Source organism: Lutjanus erythropterus, chromosome 21 (genome assembly GCF_056507025.1).
Source record: "Lutjanus erythropterus isolate fLutEry1 chromosome 21, fLutEry1.hap2, whole genome shotgun sequence".
Classification (NCBI taxonomy): domain Eukaryota; kingdom Metazoa; phylum Chordata; class Actinopteri; order Lutjaniformes; family Lutjanidae; genus Lutjanus; species Lutjanus erythropterus.
In genome coordinates, this window is record NC_139337.1 from 8,182,667 (window position 1) to 8,205,065 (window position 22,399).

General features: G+C 42.9%; 1 protein-coding gene across 1 annotated transcript in view; it reads right to left on the reverse strand.

Annotated features, from left to right (window-relative positions):
* The window catches only part of nrp1a (neuropilin 1a), an 84,167-nt gene extending 62,859 nt beyond the window's left edge, over positions 1 to 21,308 (reverse strand). Inside the window, exons 1-3 of the mRNA XM_084710343.1 lie at positions 20,802 to 21,308; positions 18,759 to 19,173; positions 16,678 to 16,876 (exon numbers count right to left, since the gene is read on the reverse strand). Of these exons, the coding sequence (XP_084566469.1) occupies positions 16,678 to 16,876; positions 18,759 to 18,825 (266 nt within the window). The 5' untranslated portion in view covers positions 18,826 to 19,173; positions 20,802 to 21,308. The remainder of the gene's footprint in view (positions 1 to 16,677; positions 16,877 to 18,758; positions 19,174 to 20,801) is intronic.
* Between the last annotated feature and the right edge of the window lie 1,091 nt (positions 21,309 to 22,399).

Here is a 22,399-nt window from a genome sequence, read left to right on the forward strand (position 1 = left end):
TTCATAACAGTTAAATTGAGCAAAATGTTAATGGAGTTTGGTTGACAGCTAGGCAGGCAGTCACTGAACTCTGAAGAGTGTAATTTCAGAGCAGTGTGCTTTTGTTTTCAGGATAACAGGCTTAACTTTTCATCGACAGAGAACTGAAACAGCTGTCATCTCATCATCTCTGTTATTGTCCAATTATAATGTTCATTCCTCTTGCACTCGTGCAGCTTCTACCCCTGCAGCCTGCAGGCAACCTGCCTGAGCTTCAGGCTAAGGAGGAGGGGATGGAAGCAAACAACTCACTTCAACCATAAATTGTATATTAAACAGGGCTGTAATCTATTCGATTTAAGACTCCAACTCACTATTTTGGACTTCAGTACTCATTTTTGAACACTGGAGTCTTACATATTGTTTAAAACGGAAGTTTGAACATAGAGCTTGAAAAAATCTGGAGATTTTTAAAGCTTTTGTCCTCTCCGCTGATGTGCCTCCACTTCTGAATCTGCAGAAAATTATTGCAGGAGTTTAAGGCCTCAGAACGTGGCAAGCCACCCAGCGGGTTAAACCACCAACCAATCAGAGCTGATGGGTTCAGAAGTGGTTCCTTGACGGCGAGGGGAGAAGGGCATGATTGTTGTCCTCACCACCACGCTGCCGCATGGATGGATGGATGGATGGATGGATGGAAGATATAAAAAAAGATGGATGAAAAGATGGCTCAGCCGCTCCTGTCCAACTGGCCTCTTTGGGTGTCGCCCCCACACGGTTCGACTCAGCTCCGTCATATTTTTAGACACCCTGGCTGGTTCTGATTTTGTGGTGGGCTGTGGCCACACGTTCGTAAAGCATGTTCGCTTTCCTGAACAGCAATTATCATTAGCATTGATGGATTTAGCGTGCCTCCATCCATTAGCTTTCCTAATTACACTGTCGAGAGATCTGCTGTCGCCAACAATCAAATTAATGAATTTGGCTATTTAGACTCAATTATTGCATCCCCCCTCCCTCCGCAACATGCACAATAATCCTTTATTTGGAAATATGAGCACAGACTGACAGAGGGAGAATTCTGCCCCAAGGGGGGGGATCCTTTCTGCTCCGCACAGAACAGGCTCACACTACTGTGACCCAGACGGGGACTGACCACAAAAGCTGCCACTGTTAACAGGCTGCCTAAATCCCCCGTGCTCACCTCACATGTAAGGCCTAATGCACTTTGAACCCCGCCGATGCTCAAGTATGCTCAGCTGACTCGTTTTCTGTTCCCATGGGAGGCTGTGACATGCCTACAGGGCCTGAAGCAGAGCTCTGCGTGTTTTCAGTCATCCTGTTATGCACACTTTGACCTTTTTTGCCTCATTAGAAGCATGACAAATAGGTCACAATAACATGATTATAGAAATGTGAATATACGTCAGGAGTTTAAACAAAAGACGCAGTAAACTTGCTCCTTGTTGCTTTTACTCATTAGTCTTGTGGCCTAACACTGCTGACTTGAAGATAAAATAATCAAAGGGCTCAGTGTTAGAAATTATAATCAGTCAAAAATAGCCACATTTCTTAAAGGGGCTTTAAAAGTTATGCAATTCGAATGAATTCAAAAGTTATTGCGACTCTAAGAGGATAATGTTCACTGCGTTTTCTTGCTGAGCTCAGAAAATGCTTCTGCAAATAGAAAATGGAGAGAAAAAAGTCAACGAGCTGCTGACTTTACCTAAAACTGACAAAAAAAACAATAAATGCTTGGTGCACTGCAAAGCATGGGGTATTTCTAAAATATGATTTTCACCCAGATTTTTCGGTTATTAAATATTCTTAACATTATCACATTGGAAACTGTACTTTTGAAAATACTTTTCTAACCCTCTTCCTACCAACAGACAAAGACTACCCAAGAATAATACTGTAAGAAACAACCATGATGGCAAAATGTTAACTTATTTCTTCTCAAAACATTATGAGTTGTATGTCATATGAAAAAAAACCCACATTGTTATTAATTTAAGACTGGATCACTTCTCCACTGGGTGTGTGTGACACTTTAAATGAGAACACATGGCAAACATGAGCTCAATAAATAGTTCCAGCCACTAAAACGACATTGGTTGAATTGGGTGCTTTTGACTGGGTTCCCCCAGGCTGAGATTCATATTTTTAAAGGCTTTGGGAACAAATTGATTGACAAATTCATGACACCTGTGAGATATGACCCCAGTTGGTGGGATTAAAGTTAAAAACGTGATCAATTCCTTTTAACTATATTCCAAATAAACCCTTCTTTGATATAAAAGGGAAATATAATAACCCTAACCATATATTTACATGCAAAGTGCATCACTACAGCATCTATCAATGCAGTACAGAACAGCAAGCTACCATTTTAATAATAATTATAATATGAGGGAGTTTTCAATCAGTGAAAATACAACAATCTGCAGTGCATCGCTGATGTGTAAAGTTCAAGACTATATAAAAGGTGTATATAATAGCTGCAGCTGTGAGCAGCTTTGAAAATATCCATTTAGCCACATTTCTCTTTCTCTCGCACATGTTGTTATCATGAATACAGCGGGAATGAGTAAGTACAATTAATTAGGAAAATGCTCCTGGCCAAATGGAAATACACGTTTAGCACTTTTCCCCACTAAGTGAGCTTCAGAAATGAAATTGCTTAGCATACGGCATCTTAGTGTGAAGATATGAATATTCACATGTAAATGTATGCTTTGCAAATGAAGCAACCAGCCCTTTAGGTGGAATTCTAAGAAACACTTCAGACACTTCACAGTGTAGTAAAGGCCTTATTATATAGGCATATTGACTGAACGCTATTATACAATATGTCATTTACACAGTCTGTTGTGAAAAGGGTAACCATGTTAACACAACAAAGGCAGAAACTCTGTGATACAACTTACAAAGGGTCAAAAAAGACTAGCAAGAAATTGGCATAGAAGTCTGAAAAATACAAGGAAAGAAAGCAAGCCAACAAGATAGAAAGGATGAAAAGGCCCATGTCTTTTCTCAAAGAGGCAAGAGAGAAAGAGAGGGAGGGCCCGAGAAGCACTCCAACCCATTTCTGGGGCCATTACGAGAGGGAATGGCTCCCATTTGTCCCACCTTGACATTTGAGAGGATCTCTGATTACACAGGAGAGAGGGGCAGGCAGAGGTGAGCGAAGAGAGAGTCCTCCACAGGGGTCTGTGGCACGGCTCAGATGATACGCCGTCGTTACAACAATGAGAAGTCAAGGGTAAAAATAACAGGGCACCAGGAGAAAAGGGGGTGATGTGGCACAGCAGGGCCGGCGCGAATACTGTCTTTTTTAAATACACTGTCCCCGCCCTGCTTTTGTCGCCTGCTCACCCCCTGGGGCACCTACGGGAGTCAGTGGCATGGATACATACACGCCCTGCAGGGTGGTAGAGAGCACAGGCTGCTTCATCTCAACCTACTTACTGTATAATGAAGACTCAAAGACCCATAACGTCAGATTAGTTCACAATGTAGGAATTCGTAGAGTATTTCAATGCATTACAACCCCCTAAAGGAATAGCTTGGATCTTTTGAAGTGGGGTTGTATAAAGTACTTATCCATAGTCAGTGTATAACCACAGTTGGCACGCCCCCAGTTTGTAGAAGCAGCAGGTGTAGCAGTGTAGAAGGCTAAACACTCTACTGCTGTGGACAGGGTCAGCAGCAAAACATATTTTAGCCACTTTAAAAAATGGTCCACCAAAAAAAATCTATATCAGTTTAAGTGTGTGCTGCGTTTAAAGTATTTTAACTGCTTCACCTTGCCATCAGACAACTATTTCCAAGTGGAGACCACTGTTATTTGAGCCAAATATCGCTCTATCCAAAGCAAATCTATATGTGAAATCAGTCATTTTACTTTGCAGAACACAAGAGTTGATGCTCCTGCCTTGATTGCTTTCTTTGTGTTATTGTGTGACTTTGAATCTGAACTAACCTTAACACTAAACAGTCCAGAGGTCCAAATATATAGGCTGTGACTGGGGGGTTGTTACATTATTTGGGCTGACACCTACTCAAATCATCACTTGAGAGCACAAGGCCTCATAATTCAATGTAAACCATAGACCATCAGCCACAAAAAGCAATGTTCAGTTTTGGTGCATTCATCACCACATTTGTAACAGAATTAGTTGTCTTGTGGCTATGTACCTCTGTTGTGTCTGCAACCAGATATAGCAACAGGCAACTATTTTTATTATAATTCCAAGGGCACTCAGAGACCACAGATCCCCCATCTCGCAATGTTAATGAAGGTGAAAAATTATTTCTGTATTTGCACATAATTCAGATCCACTATCAAATTTAATCAGTTCTTTCTTGGCCCATGCTACACCCTTCATTCAAGTTTCACGGAAATCAGGTCAGTAGTTTGTCAGTAATCCTGCGGACACACAGACAAACAAACGAACAAACAGCACCAAAAACATAACCTCCATGGCAGAGGTAATAACATGCCTCTGCTATCACTTGGACTAATTGTGACTTTTTGAGACTCCAAAAAGTTAGCTTTCAGAAGAAATCAGGCTCATGACACTCAAAAGTCAAAAAGGTACAAGAACAGTATCCCATTTACTTCAAGGATGTCACATAAAGGGGTGCTCATTAGGGGACAGACTGTTACTGGATATCCTGTTCATGAGTCCATGTGTAGAATGTGCATGATTGGGGTCCAGCATGCTGGAACCATGTGACAAGAAGAAACATGAGGAAACATGGAGATAATTGTCAACAACCTTGAGCCAGTGACCTACTGAACTTTCCATGGAACTAAAATTAGCCGAGTGAACGCTACATAACTTTACATTTCACGGGCTGATGACAAAAAAACAGCAACAATATGCACTCCCCAAAAATCGAGCGGCATATTCAAAGGCAATCATCTATCTGTCTGTTTCTGATGCTGTGAGAGAAGCTAGCGGTGCTCCCCGCCGGGTAATGAGCTGTGTGTGCGAGGAGCATGCCGCATTCAAAGAAGGCAAGAGGAGCAGAAGAGGAGAGTAAAGGAGGAAAGGGGAGGGAGGAGGGGGAGTTGAGGCTGAGGTCAACTAGAGGTAAAGCTTTTGGGTGCTGCTCAAAACTCACATCTCTACAATGGACAGGAAGAGAGAAGGAGTGTGTTAGGTGGGACGGTGATGTTTGGTGCGTTAAAAGGAAACAGACTGATGAGGGAGATAGAGAAAGAGCGTGATGGCATCTACAGTAAGTTGAGTGGTTGATAAAGGCAGTGCAAGGACAGAAACAAACAAAGAAGTTGGCAATTTAAGTGCCATCATGAATCCAGCAAAAGGTTCATTGCCAGGAAGCATGCTCTTTCTGTCTCTAAGATTCTTTCACAAGGCTCTGCAATGGCTAGGAAGCTCGAGGGCAATGGTAGTAATAACTGCACTGGGAATTATTCAATTAAACGCCCCATCCGTCCCCCCAGTGTTCTCCCTCCTCTGTCTGTTCTCTGTCCTCCTTGCAGCCTGTGGAGGCGGCTGAAGGGTTGGGGGGTCAGAGCGCAGTCTGGGCTGGACACTCCGTGACCCGGTCATCTGGCTGGACATGCAGCAACTTGGCTGGGGGCAGGGGAGGCTGCGAACAGGCCCTGAGAGAGTGTTGTGAAAGACTGGGATTGTCCTCTTAGGACTGGGATTGTCCTCTTGAGTGTATACAATATGCACAAACAGCCAGCAGCAACCACACCTGACCTTAAACCACACAATAAACTTGAGACAAGACAAACTATTCCTGGGTCTTAACAGGAAGAGGAAAAAGGATGGTGATGAAAATAAATAAGGCGAGTGCTTTTAGAATAGGCAGATATTTGCAAGCTTGGCCAAGTTGATCAGTTGTTGCCAGATTTCCTTTGAATGTGGATCGGCCCTTGGACGGAATTTCGAATGTTTAAAACCACATCCTTTATTTCATTCTGACGGTTGCATTGTTCTCACCGCGTGCAAAGAACTCAGATTTTCCAATGATGCAGCACTTTGGAAGCCAAATAGGCCGTGCTGTGAGGGCCACATGCCAAGCGGTGCATCTCTTCCGTGGTGCTGGGTAGAGAGGCTGAATGCTTGGCATTACAGGGCTGATCTAAGTGCTGATGGCCAGCCAGCCCTTGCCAGCATTCGGAGGGCAAGGTGACTCTTCCATTTACTGGCCCTACAATCAAACCTTCCTGCCAAATTAGAGGCCGTCTGTCCAGAAGTATTTGGTGAAATCCTCTGGGAGATTGTGTAAAGCCTTGGTCACATTGTAGGACTTTCAAAGTTGTTAGATCATTGTGCTGTTCACACTACACAACTTTCTGCCTTTTAATTGGGAATCTTGAAGAATTTTACACAACATGAGTGACAGGGGGTCAAACATCGCAAGATCTTTTACCTGAGGAATCCCCACCGAGTCTGTCTGGTCTCCAAACTACGTCTAGTCATGACAACACCTAAGTGTTTAAGTGGAAGCAACAACCTGACACGACCAGATATTAAAGCTGCTTGATATTTTTGGGGTATCTGGTTGTATCTCTGAGCTCTCAGAGAGCTCTTGGATCTTTGAACTATTCACACAGTGATCATCACTCACATGAGCGTTCGCTGATTTGCCTCTGATCTGGGAGATGTTGTCTGCAATCTCTAAAAACAAGTGGAAAATCAGGCTTGAAAATCTGTAGTGTGAATTTGCCTTGGGTATGCATGGAAGAGAGGGGCCTTATCCCTGTGTAGGTTGAGGTCATCTTGGAAGGGCTGGACAGGCGCCAGAGGTGCAGGCTACTAATAACACTTTCAGCACTATCCTACTGTGATAATGCCATGAAAGGCTGCTGTGGAGGCTGAATTTACAGTCCTTTTTTACAATTACTGCCATCTAACAAAAGAAATAAAGCCGTGAGAAAAAAATTGCAGCGGTGGCTGCAATGAAAAAGAAAGACCACAACTAATGTTGCCAATTTAGCGAGGAGGGATCAAGCAAAGAGCAAACAAAGCCGGGAATTGTGAGTGGCTCTAACTCAATCAGAGAGCGGTGGGGTACCGCCCCATCAATCACTGTCTGCTTGCCGCCCTGGCCGAATCACGCCGAGTTGAGTGGTGGAGAAACACCAGCGAGCCGACAGCCCACTGTGCAGAAACACAGTGACCGAAAATGACCCCGGGGATCTGGGACCGAGACAGGAGGGTCTTTTGGCTTTACTTCCTACCTACCTACCCTCTTACACACTGCAAACAAACTTTGCTTCACCCAGAGGCCCTCTGGGGACTTGCTTGATTGTTTGACTAAAGAACCCTGCGGTTGCTGAGCCCCCCTCCCACCTGCCACCCCTTGAGGATCTGTAGGCACCAGGGCGTTAGAGCAACAAACAGGCCGCGTAAGACCACGGCCACATCAATCAAAATCATGAGTCCCCATTCAAGGTTAGACCACTGAACGAAACATGTCTGACAAGCTTGGACACGCTGTATTAAAGTGTCCAGAACTCCCCTCATCAATTCAACTAAACAGCCTCTTCTCTTTCCTTTCTCCTCTGGGACGGCTAGATAAGTAAGACATTGGGAGGAACTGTCTCAAAGTAATCCACCCCTGACTACTGCTTCGCCACCCACGTATCATGAGCTCAAATTATTCCTCATTCATTCACTCTCCACATCTCTTCTTGTTGTTTTCCATAAAGCCTCATAAAAATCAGCATTTGATGGAAAGGGAAAAAAAGGCGAGAGACGAAAACCTGTTGCTAATTATATTATATGAGGCAGAGAGAGGGGGAGACGCTACTTATTGCCAACTGTCCTTTGGAAACAGAAACAAATAATTGAATCATAGCCTGAGTGTTTAATACTTTTTCATCGGCGCTGGAAGGAAAATGAGCATGAATTTTCTTACAGTCAATAGATGCGTGTCCAGATCAAGAGCTGAGATTACCAAATGCTGTCCTCTAATCATGAGTCTCTCCATACATCTCCTTTTCTAGCAATCTGCTTTGGATAAAAGAGTAAAAGAGCATACAACTGACATCCCTAAGCCGTGTGGGCCGCAGCTCCATTCCAAAAGAAACTTCCATATAGGGAAGCTTGCATTGGTTTGGGGCTGGAAAGAAGACGAATAAAGGAATTCACCGGGCATGTGCCAGAAACAGCTTAGTGACACTCAATCCCTGGCAAACACGAGTCGCTAACTCCCACATCGAGATGAAAAACAAAACAGGCAGACACGTGAGACCGTATGATGCTTTGTGCTCTCTCGGATATGTGACCGAGGCTTGAAATCCGGCGGGTTATTTATGAGCACGGGGCCTTGTCTCGTCTTTCTCTCTTTTCTCTCCCCTCCCTCGTTCCTCCTCTTCCTACTCCTCCGCTGTGAAGTGGACCTCCCTCCCGCTGTGAGGTAGAGTGGCTCGCCTCCCGGTTGTGGTCAGGTTGTGCATGAATCAAAGTGGTGACAGAGCAGCGGGGAGGACGGCAGATGCCACGGCCAGAAAGCTTTTCAATCAGGCTGCCCTTCCAAGCCGCGGCCAAGGTGAAACACTTCACTGGCAGATGAAAAAAAAAGACCCTCAACCCCACCCCACGGTCACCCACACACACATACATGTATTGCATGCATGCAGACACACGTGCACAGACCTACTTTAATCCTGCTCATTAGCTAGGGAGTAACCCTTTCTGTTTAAAAGAGATGAAGAAGAGGAAGGAGAGTAACGAGAATGAAGGTCAACTGCTTTCTGTCTGCAGTCCTATCTTTTCTGCCCTCTGGTTAATGAACAAGGTGAGCACTTAGCATTCACCGGCGCTGCGGCTTGAATTTGCTTTGAACGGCTCACCTGCCTCATTATCGTTTTGCAGGTAGCAATTGGGATGATGTGTTGTAAATAGAAATTTAAGATGCAGAGTGCTTGTCTCTGGAAGTTTTACCATGCTGACAAAATAAGGCTTGGTGCAATTGCTGTGAAGTGCAAACAAGATACATTCAAAGTGGATTGCTCTTTGATATGCTGCTGACAAGCTAGTTTTTCCAAGGTACACCGTTTCAATGTAATTTTAGGTGTAATTTGATTTCCATTGTCATGAGCTGCGGGAGTCTATTGCTGTGGAAAATACCAGGTGCATAATTTCAGCTGCTTTTGTCAAACCTGGTAGTTAAAAGAAACGGTGTCGCCCTACGCTCTCTTTATTTTGCTGTGCCTATTTTGCAGCGCCGCTTTGAACTCCACTGGCGTGGATGCTTCTCTGACATGCACTTTGAAAAGAAGCACACATCGACAACAGAAGTAAATGTCTGCTAACAGGCCATAAGTATCTCCAACAATCCTTGTCACTCCAAAGCTCCATCCCCCTCAGCCGCAGAGGTCACAGCACTTCCCTTCTTTAAAAGCCTCCACCGCCACAGGCCAGTTAAGAAAAGGTTCCTGTTGCGCTCCTGCCTTATTTATTTTCCTCCATGACAACGGCTGATTAACGGTCACGCAGCCCACTTCTCCTTATTTGCCCATGGTTGCCTTGCAGAGGAGTGTGAGAGAGGAGTGAGGGGGCAGATCCGGTGCAGGGTTATTGCTCCTCATTCCCCTAGCTGTGAAGCTCCACTACTCTTTATTGGGGAGCTACTGAATGCTATTCAGGTGGAAGGGTAACAGGTAGGGTTACCAGTACCAATACCAGTACCCTTAAAGTGATACAGATCCCAATAGAGTACTTCAATATGATATGATATATTCGATATTTTGTTTGACTTCCGTTCTTTCAAACATTTTGGTGGTATTTCGGCACATAGACTGTGCCCTCGTTCACCACCAACAACTGCATGGAGCTGCTATCTGTAGCTGCCAGCTGAAGCTGCAGTTCAACCAAAAATCAACTTTCTTTCTGCAGAAGAATCTATTGGATCTACTTACTTTTGTACTTAGAAAGAAAGCAGTTTCTATATGATTTGTGGAAAGAGACACCAGTTTTCAAATGTATTTCTTGGTGCTTTGAGCACCACAAGCCAAGTGCCATTTTGCCAGTTATATCGTAAGGGTGGCAGACATCTCTACGGCCAATATCTCCAAAACTCTGCAAGTCAAACCAAAACAATCTGGTTGGATAAATAGCACTACACGCCAGGAGAAAATATGTATTTTGATCTGTCCCTTTAACTCAGTCAGCCCTGAGATGAACTGGCAACTTGTCCAGAGTGTATGATGCCTCTTGCCCAATAGCAGCTGAGATAGGCTCCAGACCCCCCACGACCCCTCCAAGATAATGAATCAATGAATGTCCCTTTAAAATACTTGCAGTTGGCTATGAGACAAAACCATGCAAATAGTCTTTTTTTTAGATCTGGGTACAAAAAAAGTTTCAATGCAGGTGTCATCTGACTAGAGAAGTTTCAATACTACTTGGTCCTGGGTCATTTTGATTGATACCTTAGAGGGATTGAGCACCCAGCCCTAGTAATGGGGGAATTAGGGAAAGTGGCCAGTGTGGATCTTTTCCCTAAAGCCCCTTCTGTCCTTCACTCTCACTTCCTGGAAACAGGTGGCACTCTTTGTTGGACGCTATGAGCATATGAGTGGAGTTAGTGGGATTCCACATGACAAAGGAAGAGCCAACTATAGATCCAGGGTAGGGTAACACCCCGCTCCCCCTTCCCAAGCTCCTGTTAGTCATCTCTGGAGTCCAGGAATGCCAGGAGGGGCAGGATGTCTATTGTAGAGGGTGCACAGCAGAGAATGTTTGCCTTCCCAGCAAGCCCAGCAGCTCCACAGGAGCAGCTCAGCGGGAGATCAGAGTGGAAGGGGCAGAGGGACAGAGAGAGTAGAGGGCTACAATTAAAAAGAGGAAAAGAGTGCTTTTCCAAAGCTTTGAGTTACAGGCACCTGAAGGCAGGGGGGCTCTCATTGACTTTTGAAGCGTGGCAAGGCGGGAGGCTTCAATCTCCCCCACAAAGGGCTTCTTGAGGAGGCATTCCTCAAATATCTCCACTGCCTAGTACCACCCTGCCATACATCTAATCTAAACCACCCCCCTCCATATACCGCACAGGCTGTCACACTGGAATTTCTGTGGGGTCCAGAAAAATACCATCCAGACAGAGAGAAAAGCAAAGACACGAGGGAGGACTGAGAAAGACGAGACAGCTCCTTTCTTTTCTCCCTCTGTTTTTTAACCCCTCTCTTCTGCTCCTCCAAAACAAACAGTGCAGCCTTGACTCACTGGCTGGCTGCGAGGGATCTCAGTGTGCTGGAGAAGTAACTGTGTTTTTGGGCTGGTCAGCAAATCCGATGCCATCAATGATTCATAATGTTGTCAGGAGTACATCATATCTACAGTATAGAAAGTTGGTTCTCTTCTTGGAGTCGGCAGGAGAGGAGGGGATGGTGAGAACAGCCTGCAGCTCAGGATGAAAGACTCTCCTCTTAAAACTGGAAACCTAAACTTTGTAAGATTTCTCAACAGAAAATCTTACTTGAACAATAAGAACTATTGTTTGTCTTAAAAATTCACGGGACAGCTCACCCCAGAATCAGAAATATATATTTTATACAAACATAGTTGCAGAGTTTTGGAGATACTGGCTATAAAGCTGTCTGCCTTCTCTTGAATATAATGAAACTAGATGGCACTTGGCTTGTGGTGCTCAAAACGTTTCTTTCCAGAAATCATGTCCCAGTAACTCAAGATTTTCTTGAGTTTTTTTTATTACTCTTTCTACCAAAGTACATCCACCAACCATATCATTGTGCAGAGGAAAACGTGCATCTACTCATGGAAGAGAGGCCAAGTGCTTGTGACAGCGAGGGATGTAAACATTAAAGTCAAGTTTTATTTATATAGCCCAATATCCAGTGGCAGTTGGAGACCAATTTTATGGGGGGCTGGGGCCAGTTGTCAGGGAAACTGGTATAAAACAGTCTGCAAAGTGTGCGACACCCCATGTCTTTGGCCCTGCAATCCAGTAAGGAAAACTCCCCTAAAAAAGCTGTTAGCACCACAGAGTTAGCTTGTGCAGTGATATAGTAGTTAGGAGTTGAGTTTTTCAAAACTACATGTCAAGAGCCATCTAGTTAAATTACATCAGGGAGAAGGCTGATATCTCCAAAACTCAGCAACTTACGCCAAAACTATCTATGTGGATAGATAAAAGTAGCGCTACAGGTAAATATGTGTTTTTGATTTAAGGATGAGCTGTCACTTTAAATAAATTTCCCTTCAATCTGCCTTATGTGAAACCTGCCTGTCACTTGTTTAGATTCAAATCCACTGAAACCTCCATTTTCCCTTCAGATGGCGGAGCTGCCACAGTCAGAGCCGCCTGACAGGTCTTATCAGATCAGTAGAAACAGAGAGAATGCATACGCGGGGAGGGAGCGGGGCAAAGGCATATCTATTTACTCCACTTTTTCACTTGAGCTTAGCTCGCTCATTTCACCGATTTTCAGAGCTGAATTGACTTCAAATATTTGCCTTGATGCGGGCTGTGACTTCGCCTCAAACTTCATTAGCTGTGAGAGCGGCGAGGGCGGCCCCTGAAACTCCACTCTGTGAAAGTCTACAACGGTGCGTGAAAGGTAAACACGTTCTGCATTCAGAATCGCAGGGCTCACTTAGTCTCCTTATCTCTGTGATGAAGTGTTTTCCTCCTCCAGCTCTCAGGATACAGGCCTCTGCACTTCCCCAAACAAACCTGTCAAGGGTAGCACACACGTGCAACAACACCACCTCGGTGGCGGCGTCCGGGCTCCGCTCAGCAAAGGCTGGTTTTTCTTTTTACGAGCACCACTTTGAGTGCTTCTTGTTTGGTTTGCTGATAACAGCCGTGTTGGGGAACATGTGGTGCATGTGTGTTCCATTTACCCACTAATTAGATTGCAAGGCAGTGCACTGAAGCATGCATTGTAGCCCCCACCCCCCCCACCCCCTCCGCCTCCACCCACTCTGCCAGTCCATCAGATAAGGAAGCCATTCTGCCTCTCATCAGTTTCCATTATGTAAGGGCTGATTTGGTGAGTAGAGTTTGGGACAGCGAGTCCCAACACAAATCACACCCAACTACTGTCCGCAGATACATAAGTAACTATTCCCTCTGCCATAATCGAGTTACCTATGACATGCCTTGTCAGCGATTAGCACAATGACTCATGTTGTGGAGTGACATAATTTGAGATTAAGAAGGAAAATGGATTTCACTTCATGGCTTGTCTTTCCTGTGTAGCCGCACATGGTGGAATACATTGTGAAGTGGAACTAAAGTCCCATGAAAACCACTCCATTAAAAACATTAAAAATGAAACAGTACACCGAGATAAAAATAGCAAAAAGCTGTAGGTCAGGTCGACCCCGTTTTCCGGTGCAGTCTTTAGACCACATGAATCAGAGACTTACTTAAGTTTCACTGCCGTCTGTCTGTGTCATTTGTTAGCATATCCTCTATGCCCACGTTTCCAAAACATAGGGACGGGGCCCAAAAAATGGGTCACAGACCTGTTTTTTTTGGGTTGGCAACTGGCAGAATAAAATGCACCCAGCATTTCCTCAAATACTGACAGGCAGTGCAGAATGAGAGACAGAAAACAGCTCTCAGTGACGTCAACCCTTTAATAACATCCAACACAGGGGACGAGGACTTAGAAACACAGCAACAAAATACAGCTGGAGTCAACAACCACCTCATTGGTGGTTAAAACTATAATAAACTTCCACAAAAATGACAATTAGGATAGCAGCATATCACTAGACACAAACACTAACACTAAATAAAAGTGACATTTTGTTGCTGTCCAGTGAAAACCACTTATCTCCAAAATGTCAACTTTTCATGAGCAAAGAAAAACAGGCATGTTTTGTGGCAGTTCATTTTTCAAATGATCCAGTGGCTTTGAAAATGGTTTGTTTGGCTTAAGAAATAGGAGAATTGTCTGAGCTCATAAAGGAGCACTGCCTCCTTCAGTTTTGTCGAACAATTCTCAATCATGAAACGTGGAGATGTGTGGTTTTCACTGGAAAGCAACAATTTGCATTGCACTCTGTCCAGGTATGATGGGAAACATGGGCCATCACTACAAATATTTTAACACGGAAAAACATTGTTTTGATCCGCTCCCATTCACCCTGTTAAAATGACTACATTATGCAGTTAAAACAAACTCAACACTTCTAGTAAGTATTTCAAGTTAAAAGCCCTTGTGTGTTTCAGTGGACGGATCGAGTTTGTTATGTAATAAAAAGTAAGATTTGGATTTTGGAACATTAAACTGCTAACTTAACAGACTACTCAGTTGTGGCATGAAATGTGGGTCATCAACTACAAAATTTTAGTATGTAGCCTGGTTTTGATCTGCATTATGCCGTTAATACAAACTCAGCACTTCCTGTATCTGTTTCACATTAGTAGTCTACTAGAGTTTCAGTTGGAGCCTGACTGATATGGGATTTTTGTGACCAACAATGATTTTAAAGGGGAAAAAAATTCACTGATCATCAATATGGTGGCCAATATACTGATTTTATGAGCTTGAATAAAAAACAGACTTTTGTATGTGGATCGTGTGCTGATTTTGCACTGATATGACTACGAAAAGGTCTTCAGAAGGCTGTTGTCTTAAACAAATAACTCACAGAGTAAAGAATTAAAGAATTACAGAATATTATATACTTTATTTATCATGTTAGATAATTTACCTTATACATTACCAACCAAGTGTAGAAAAGAACACTGAAAAAATATCAATAAAAATAAAATAAATAGCGAAATAAACTACAGTACTCAACCCTTTGTGTTAAATCTAAATCATCCCAAACAACTTGAGCTGTTTATAGTGGTTTATAACCTTTTGATCAAACTATTGGTTTTACACAGGTTTTGTCTGCTCCAAATGTACTGAGCAAGCAAACAGGGAAGACGGATCTCACAGATGCAAACACATCTTCTACACAAACTTCATCTGCTGACAAATTTATGAACAGCCAATTAACTGGCAAATCCACAATCTGCAGATCCAGTGGCTGTTAAAATGAAAGAGCCGAGCTAATTTGTAAATGATACATTGACGGATCGCTAAACTCAAAGCCCGCCCTCTTTTCAACCTGGAAACAGGCTGCCTTCCTTGAGCCTGCGGGGACTGAATTCTTTTTTACAGCGTGTGTTTAGACACAGGAAATTCATTCCTGACTAATTTGATTAGCACAAGCATTGTTACTGCTAACCCCCCCACTTCTCCTCCTCCTCCTCTTCCTGTCCCCTTCTTCCTCACGCTTTCTCTCTTTCTAACTGAGAATCTCGGACAGTTTAATAGTCCCTCTGGCGCTGAAATCGGAACCCAAAAGCTGTGTCAAGGAGCATCCAGCCTTTAAAAAGGCAGCGTCGTTCAGCCCGCCATAAATCTCTGACAGCAGTAAAAAGACGGTTAAAGTGGGATTGAAATCTGGGATTAAAAGACTGAACCCTGCAAACATATACGGGGGCCTTTGAGGGAGCACAAAAGCAGCGAAGGGTCCAGATTTCGGGTGGAGCGGGGATACAGTAACAGGATCCAGCAAAGCCCTGTTCTCTCCCGAGCCCTGCAGCGTAAACAAACAGCTGAGACAGAGCAGAGGCAGAGGCACCGACACACGCACTAAAACCACACACAATCACACACACACACGCACACAGACAGGCAGGCAATCAGAGCGAGGCAGTCTGCCCAGGCAAGGCTCACCTCGGGGCAGCCACACTGACACACAGGCTCATCACATTACTGTCTGTCTCCGGTTTCATCGGCTTAAACTATCTATCTGACAACAGGTTAGCCGCTTAGCCTTTTGTTGGATGCGACAGCTCGCGGCTTACAAGTCAAATAAGGATCAGTAACTAACTGTCACCGAGAGATCCACCTTAAAAGGGTAATTTCACCTAGTTTGGAGTTGAGAAAACACCCAGATGAGTCAGATAATTTCACCTGATTCTAACTCTGACATGAAAAGAGTGGCTGCCTGATTAAAATAAGATGAGGCTTGTCTTTTTATGTAACCCATTCTTGGAAATTCTCACTCCTTTTGAGGAGTTAATGGGATTTTAAGAGCAAATATGAAAGTAAATGGCTTATTAAGAAGGACATTTTTCTTGCAGTGCATAAAGTAACCACATTTAATGGCCTCTGCTGGGTTTTTGGACTCGTATTTCCTCCCTCAATGCCTTCAGCAAAAGCATAGCGACTCAAATCAATATTACACCCCGGTGACTTCACTCCACAAAGACGAGAAGTGAGGACATTCCAAAACCAAATGGCAAGAGGGGGGAAGCATTCCTGCTGCCCTGTGCTGTGCAGAGCCAGAGCACCGACACGGTTTCATTGAGGCTGCAGCCACTAGATGGCGCAGTTTCATGTGCAATATAACATGAGGGGAAGGGGCGATGAGTGTCACACACACAGGAACACACTTGTATACATGCTATTAAATGTAAATGAGCATAAATCTATAGGTTTCATAGTGTAGAGGTTCCCAAAGTGACATCTGGAGGCCTGGAAATTTTAAATTTCACTGATACTTTTATGTCATTCATCCATTTTTGCTGAATAAAAGTGGTTTCACTCTGTTCCCAACTAACTTTAGATCAGATCGGGCCCCGGGGACAAAATCAGATTAAATGAATGAGTTATTTAGGGCCATCTGTTTCTCATAGACAAGAAGACCGCTAACTCTGCGGTGCACTTACTTGCACTCCCGGTCCTCCAGGTCGAAGTGCGGGTTGAAGTTGATGAGGATCCGCTGGTGAGGACCCGGCGCAGATATCACCCACACGCATCTCTGAGAAGGAGGATAAGAAATGGGGTATCCGGGAGAGGTGAGGTAGTTGGCGGTTGAGATTCTGATGTTGCCTCCACATTTATCTGCAAGAAGGAGAGTGAAGAGTTATTCAAGGACAGAAACAAAAGAAACTCATGTTTCAGATTTGGACATTTAGCTGATATTACAGAGGTAGAAGAACTAGACTACACCAGATCGACTGTTAGACTAACAGTCTTTAACACCACAAGTTGATTAGTTTACAACTGTTAAATCAATCGGCAACTGTTTTGATAATCGATTAATCAGTTTGAGTATGTTTTTAGGAGAAAAAAAAAATCAAATTTCTCTAATTTCATCCTTGTAAATGTGAACATTTTATTGGTTCATTACTTCTCTATGACAGTAAACTCAATAACTTTGGGTTGTGGACAAAACAAGACATTTGAGGACGTCATCTTAGGCTTTGGAAAACACTGATCATCAATTTTTCACCATTTTCTGACATTTTATAGACCAAGCAACTAAACGATCACTCGAGAAAATAATTGACAGTTAAAATAATTATTAGTTGTTGCCCTAACCCCACTATAACACAAACTTAAATTTCAAACTTAAAACTTACAAACTCTATCTATCTATCTATCTATCTATCTATCTATCTATCTATCTATCCTATCATTCCCCAGAGTTTAACTGTTCAAGACAAACAAATGCTGAAGAGTTTAATCATATTTAGCATATTAATAATTATTATTAATACGGGATCTAATATAATACAATGTTGTTTATGCTGAGCTCTTGCAGACAGTTGTTTAATTTATGCGGTGGCACAATGGGATTATTTTACTGTAAATTACACTGAGATGAAGGAATATTTTCCTACTTATGCTTAAAGGCAAAATATGCAACATTTTCCTAAAAGACAACAAAATGATTTAGAGACTCCTATAAACATAATTCCTTTCAATAATCACTCATGATCCCGATATTTTCTTATTTTTTCAATGTTGTGCTGTGTTCAGGAGGTTTTACCAACCCTAAATGTTGGCATTTACCTTCTAGGGAATGAGATTCAACAATCAACTGTCTTTCTGGTGTGTTTACAAGCAGCTCGGACAAATCCTAATGACTGAATAATAAGAACAGGAGCAGCTTTAAGACCAGCTGTACAAGTGATCTGAATAAAAAAGTCTGAATGGAGAAGCTTCAAAAGAAGTTCAAAAGTCACGGGGAACTACAGTCTGTTCCTTTAAACTTCCCTCTACAAGACGGGTTTCATCATTTAAAAGGAATAATCCTTTGTTTTTCAGGCCCGCTACTGTCTCACATTTATCTTCATTCATCCCTTTACTTTAAAAGCTTCCACCATCTGCTGCTCTAATACATAAACAGGCACACCTCTTGAAAATCAGTTTAATTGAAACAAAACGAGTGAGCAATGAAAGCATAATAAAAGTGGAAATGAAACTGTAAGAACAGAACACGGGGAAGTTCTCTAAGTGACTTTTTGAACTTCATCACAGCTCAACAACAGCTCATTGTCCCACAAAAAAGGATTAAAACTACACTTTATCAAATGTTCTAAAAAGAGTTTATATTAAGTTACAGGTCTCGCAAGAAACTGTAATCGCGTAAATACAAATAAAGACATATTTAGAGATGTTTTAGTGATAAAATTTAGGATATAAACTTACTTAACGGCAGTAAGGTAACAAAAAATCATTTTCCGTTATCATACAGTGGATTTAAGGGGAATATCTTAAATAAAAGATATTAAATACAGGAGGAAAAGCAATTAAAGATAGTCTCTATAGAGTAATAATGTCTAAATCTCATAAGAAGGATTTTCTTTAGGTGTTGGCAAGACAGGCAGGTGAGCGCCTCGCGAGTTTGCCAAAAGATCAGCGCGGATCAGAGCTGGCTAATCTTTTAAAAAAATATCGGGATTAGTAGCTTTGCAGAGGACAGAAAAGCTTTATTTATAGAGATATCAGATGTCACACTCACCGTTTTTGAAAGCATTGACCACCAAAAGGATTCCCATGAACAGGAGAAAGGCTAATCCACAATGCATCCTTGTTTTCTCGCCAAAAAAATGAAATTACGCACACAAAAAAAAAGGCTCCGAAATTAAACTCCTCCGACAGGTTTATTCTTATTTTCCTCTTCTTGACAAATAAAGCAGAAGTGTCTCTTTTTCAACGAAGTGTGGGCTCAGGTCGCTGGCATCCTGTCATTCAGCTCCTGTTTCCTCTCGCCTGTGCCGGCTGCGCTCCTCTCTCCAGCGCCGACCGTGCCATATCCTCTCCAAAATGAAACCAAAGCGCAGGATATATGAAGAAATGACCCCCACTCCTTCTTTCTTTATTTTTTTTTTTTTACTCCGTCAAATGATAACGCAGGCGGAGGTAATCCTGTGTGGCTGTGGAGTAAGAAGAAGAGATAGACGGAGATGTGAGCAGAGCAGGTTAGGAGGAATGCGCGCTGCGGTCGTGCGCTCTAGACATTTCCCTCAATTTCAAATGATACAAACAGGACTATAAAGGCACGGGCACAACCCCTTCCCCACAAATTGTGACCACTTTTGCGTCTATAGGCTCGGAGCAGAGCGAGGTTGATGATTGGCTTGATTACAAATAGCCACCCTATGTGGGAAAAGCCCCCTCTCTGTCTTTATATATGTAAGCGGAGCTGCTCACTGAGTCACAGAGCAGCAGCAGCAGTCCGTTAAGTGACATGACTCCCTCTCTCCCTCCCTCTTTTACTTACTCCTCTTTCTCTCTCCCACCTCCCTCCCTCTCTCATCTCTCACAAAAAAGGAGCAGGACATTAATGGGAGATGTAGTGACACAACAGGACTCCCTCCAGGAACATTTAAAAACATTATCTGGGAAATATATCTGATGAAAAAGTGCTTCCATAGAACAGAATGAATTTTAACATTAAAGCTATTACAAGGAGTTTTAACTGGTTATGAAACCGTCTCAATTTATTGTTGATGCCTCTATATGACCTACATAAGCAAGCGAGACGATCCGCGAGAAGATTGGCCATTTCTGTATAGTTATTTTTAATGCCTGCCACTGGGTCGGAGTCCTGAAATCAGATGAAACAAGCCTGTATTTACATTTTTCCCTATGCTTAAGAGTTGTAAATAAGCAGGGTGAGATTTTTACATAGATAATTTAATTTGTTGTGGTTATTATGGTGGAAACGTACCGCTTTAGTCCACAAGGGCCTCCAAAATGAACAAAATACGAAAGTTCTTTGTAGCAGCTTTAAGTCTGGATTATAAGGAATACTGTAGGGGTATTTCCTCAGGATTTTATCTGGGATTTATCACTTCATGTGACACCCACAACTGCCAACTAGCATCCATCCCTCCAAACACTCCAGCTCACACTGAAGCGTATTTCTGTACTGCAGCGTTCAGTGTAACAGGCCCAGCTTTTTTTCCCCCTCAGGAGCTAAATAATAGAAAGTGTTTTTTTTCTCCTTTTCCTTTAGACCTTGTGGATTTCTTTTATGCACCAGTAGCTCTCCAGATGCGCCGATTGTTTAAACCTGCCCCACAACAGTGACACCATTAAAACCGACACTCTTGAAATTTAGGGGAAATCAATTAAAGCGTAAATTATAGCAGCCTGGAGACATTTACTCAAGGCTGCCCTTACTGGGTCACACTGCACAAAAAGGAACGAACGGAGCAGGAACAGGCTGGGATTCAGTATCGGCGCAGTCCTGTACAGCAAAATCCTGCTTAAATACAATAAGCGTCAACATGTGATTATGAAAATTTAGTTTTAATACGCATGTTGTAATACATGTATCTTAAAGTCATAAACGTAAATGAGCTGCAAATCAACAATGGGATCATATCAGCCAAATTTGTTTAAAAAAATGTGCTGGAAATCATGAAAAACAGTAATGTAAAAATTCTGAAAAGAAATATGAGAAATGATCATTTCAGTGCACTTTAACATTTTTTTCTGGTCCCCATGTATAGCTACTGTTATAATTAAAAAAAAGAATAAAAACAGCTGCATTCACCTGCGTCTTGAGGACTCGCGAACCCGCAGGCATCCAGCCTTCCTCTCTCCACTTCCAACATGCGTGGAGCAGAGTGTACGATCCGATAGGCTTCCTCCGATTCTGCTCAAAATAGCACCTGATTTTCTCCAGAAGCAAGTCAAAAAATGTTTCCCCCCCCCAAACCCCCGTTTTCTTACGCCGGGGGAGAACCACAGCGCAGTCCAGTTGGGTCCTTGGTCCCCACCGCGCAAAGACGCACAGCAGATGCCCGGAGACTCGCTCTCCTCTCCGCGTACAGACTCGTCTCCTTCCCGCTGATCTGTCCGGGTTGTTTCGCTCCTTCTCCTTCTGCGCTGTCACAAGAGAAATCCGACCAGTGTGAGGAGAAAAATAGGCAGTCCCAAATATATCAAAAGGATGGACGGAATAATGTATAGAAGCAGTAAAGTCCTGGATAATCTAATACAAGTTCTTTCCTCCGCCAGTGTCTCCGTGCGCCACCGCTCTCCGCTCCTTCACTGATGCAAATGCAGGAGGTTTGAGTCCCTGCCAGCCCCACACGCCCCTTTACGAGGGATGAGTACGCGGGCGTGCGCGATTCTCTGCGTGCGTGTGTTTGTGTGTGTGTTTGAATGTGTGTGTGTGGAGGGGGTGTCTCTGCTCTGCAATCGAGATGCAGATTTCACCCAGCTGCCTCTCTGTCCTTATTGGACTCATCAGAAAGTCACATTAGACATAAAACGCGTCTCTGTAAGCCATCTTGGATTGGATCAATTTTTTATTTTGGATCACTCAGAATATCTTTCTGAGCTTTATCTGCCCTTATGAGACACTATAGCACTTATATAAGGATGCAGAAGGAACATCATAGTAAATCTGTCACTAAGGATGTTGCATGATCATTGGAGTGATATTTTCATTATCAATTAATCTCTTGATAATTTTCTCCATTAATCGATCAGTTGTTTGTTCCATAAAATGTCAAAATGTCACAAATGTCAAATGTATTCACTTTACTGTCAAAAAGGAGTAAAGAAACCAGAAAATATTCACATTTTAGAAGCTAGAATCAGAGAATTTGGACATTTTTCTTTAAAAAATGACTCAAAACAATCAATCGGTTATCAAAATAGCTGGCAAACAATAGTTGACAACTTATCGACTTAAAGGAGGTTAGAAAAATAACACAATTTAGCACCGTACACACTACAGCTTCTGATAGAACTATCATAAGGATATCATAGAGGTACTATATGGGCTGTTGCTCTGTTTTCTGGGAGCCTATAGGGGCCCGAGGGACTCACTGAGTGCACAGTGTTGTTGCTGTGAACAAAGAAGCTGTTCTCTGTTGGTGTGTGGACAATCTGTCTGCCTGTCTGTCACACACATCAGCGCGAACCAAAAATACACACAGCATATGTCACTTTGACCATAATCTCGTCATCTGTGACATTATATGTGTGAGATCTGACACCAACCCGTCATTAAACCATGTGAAAATAAACAAATATATAAATAAAGGGGTCTGTAATTGACATTATTGATGATTCAAACAGGGCTGATAGCAATCAAAAGAAAATGTTTGTTGGACTTCACACGTGTTAACTGTTGAATGA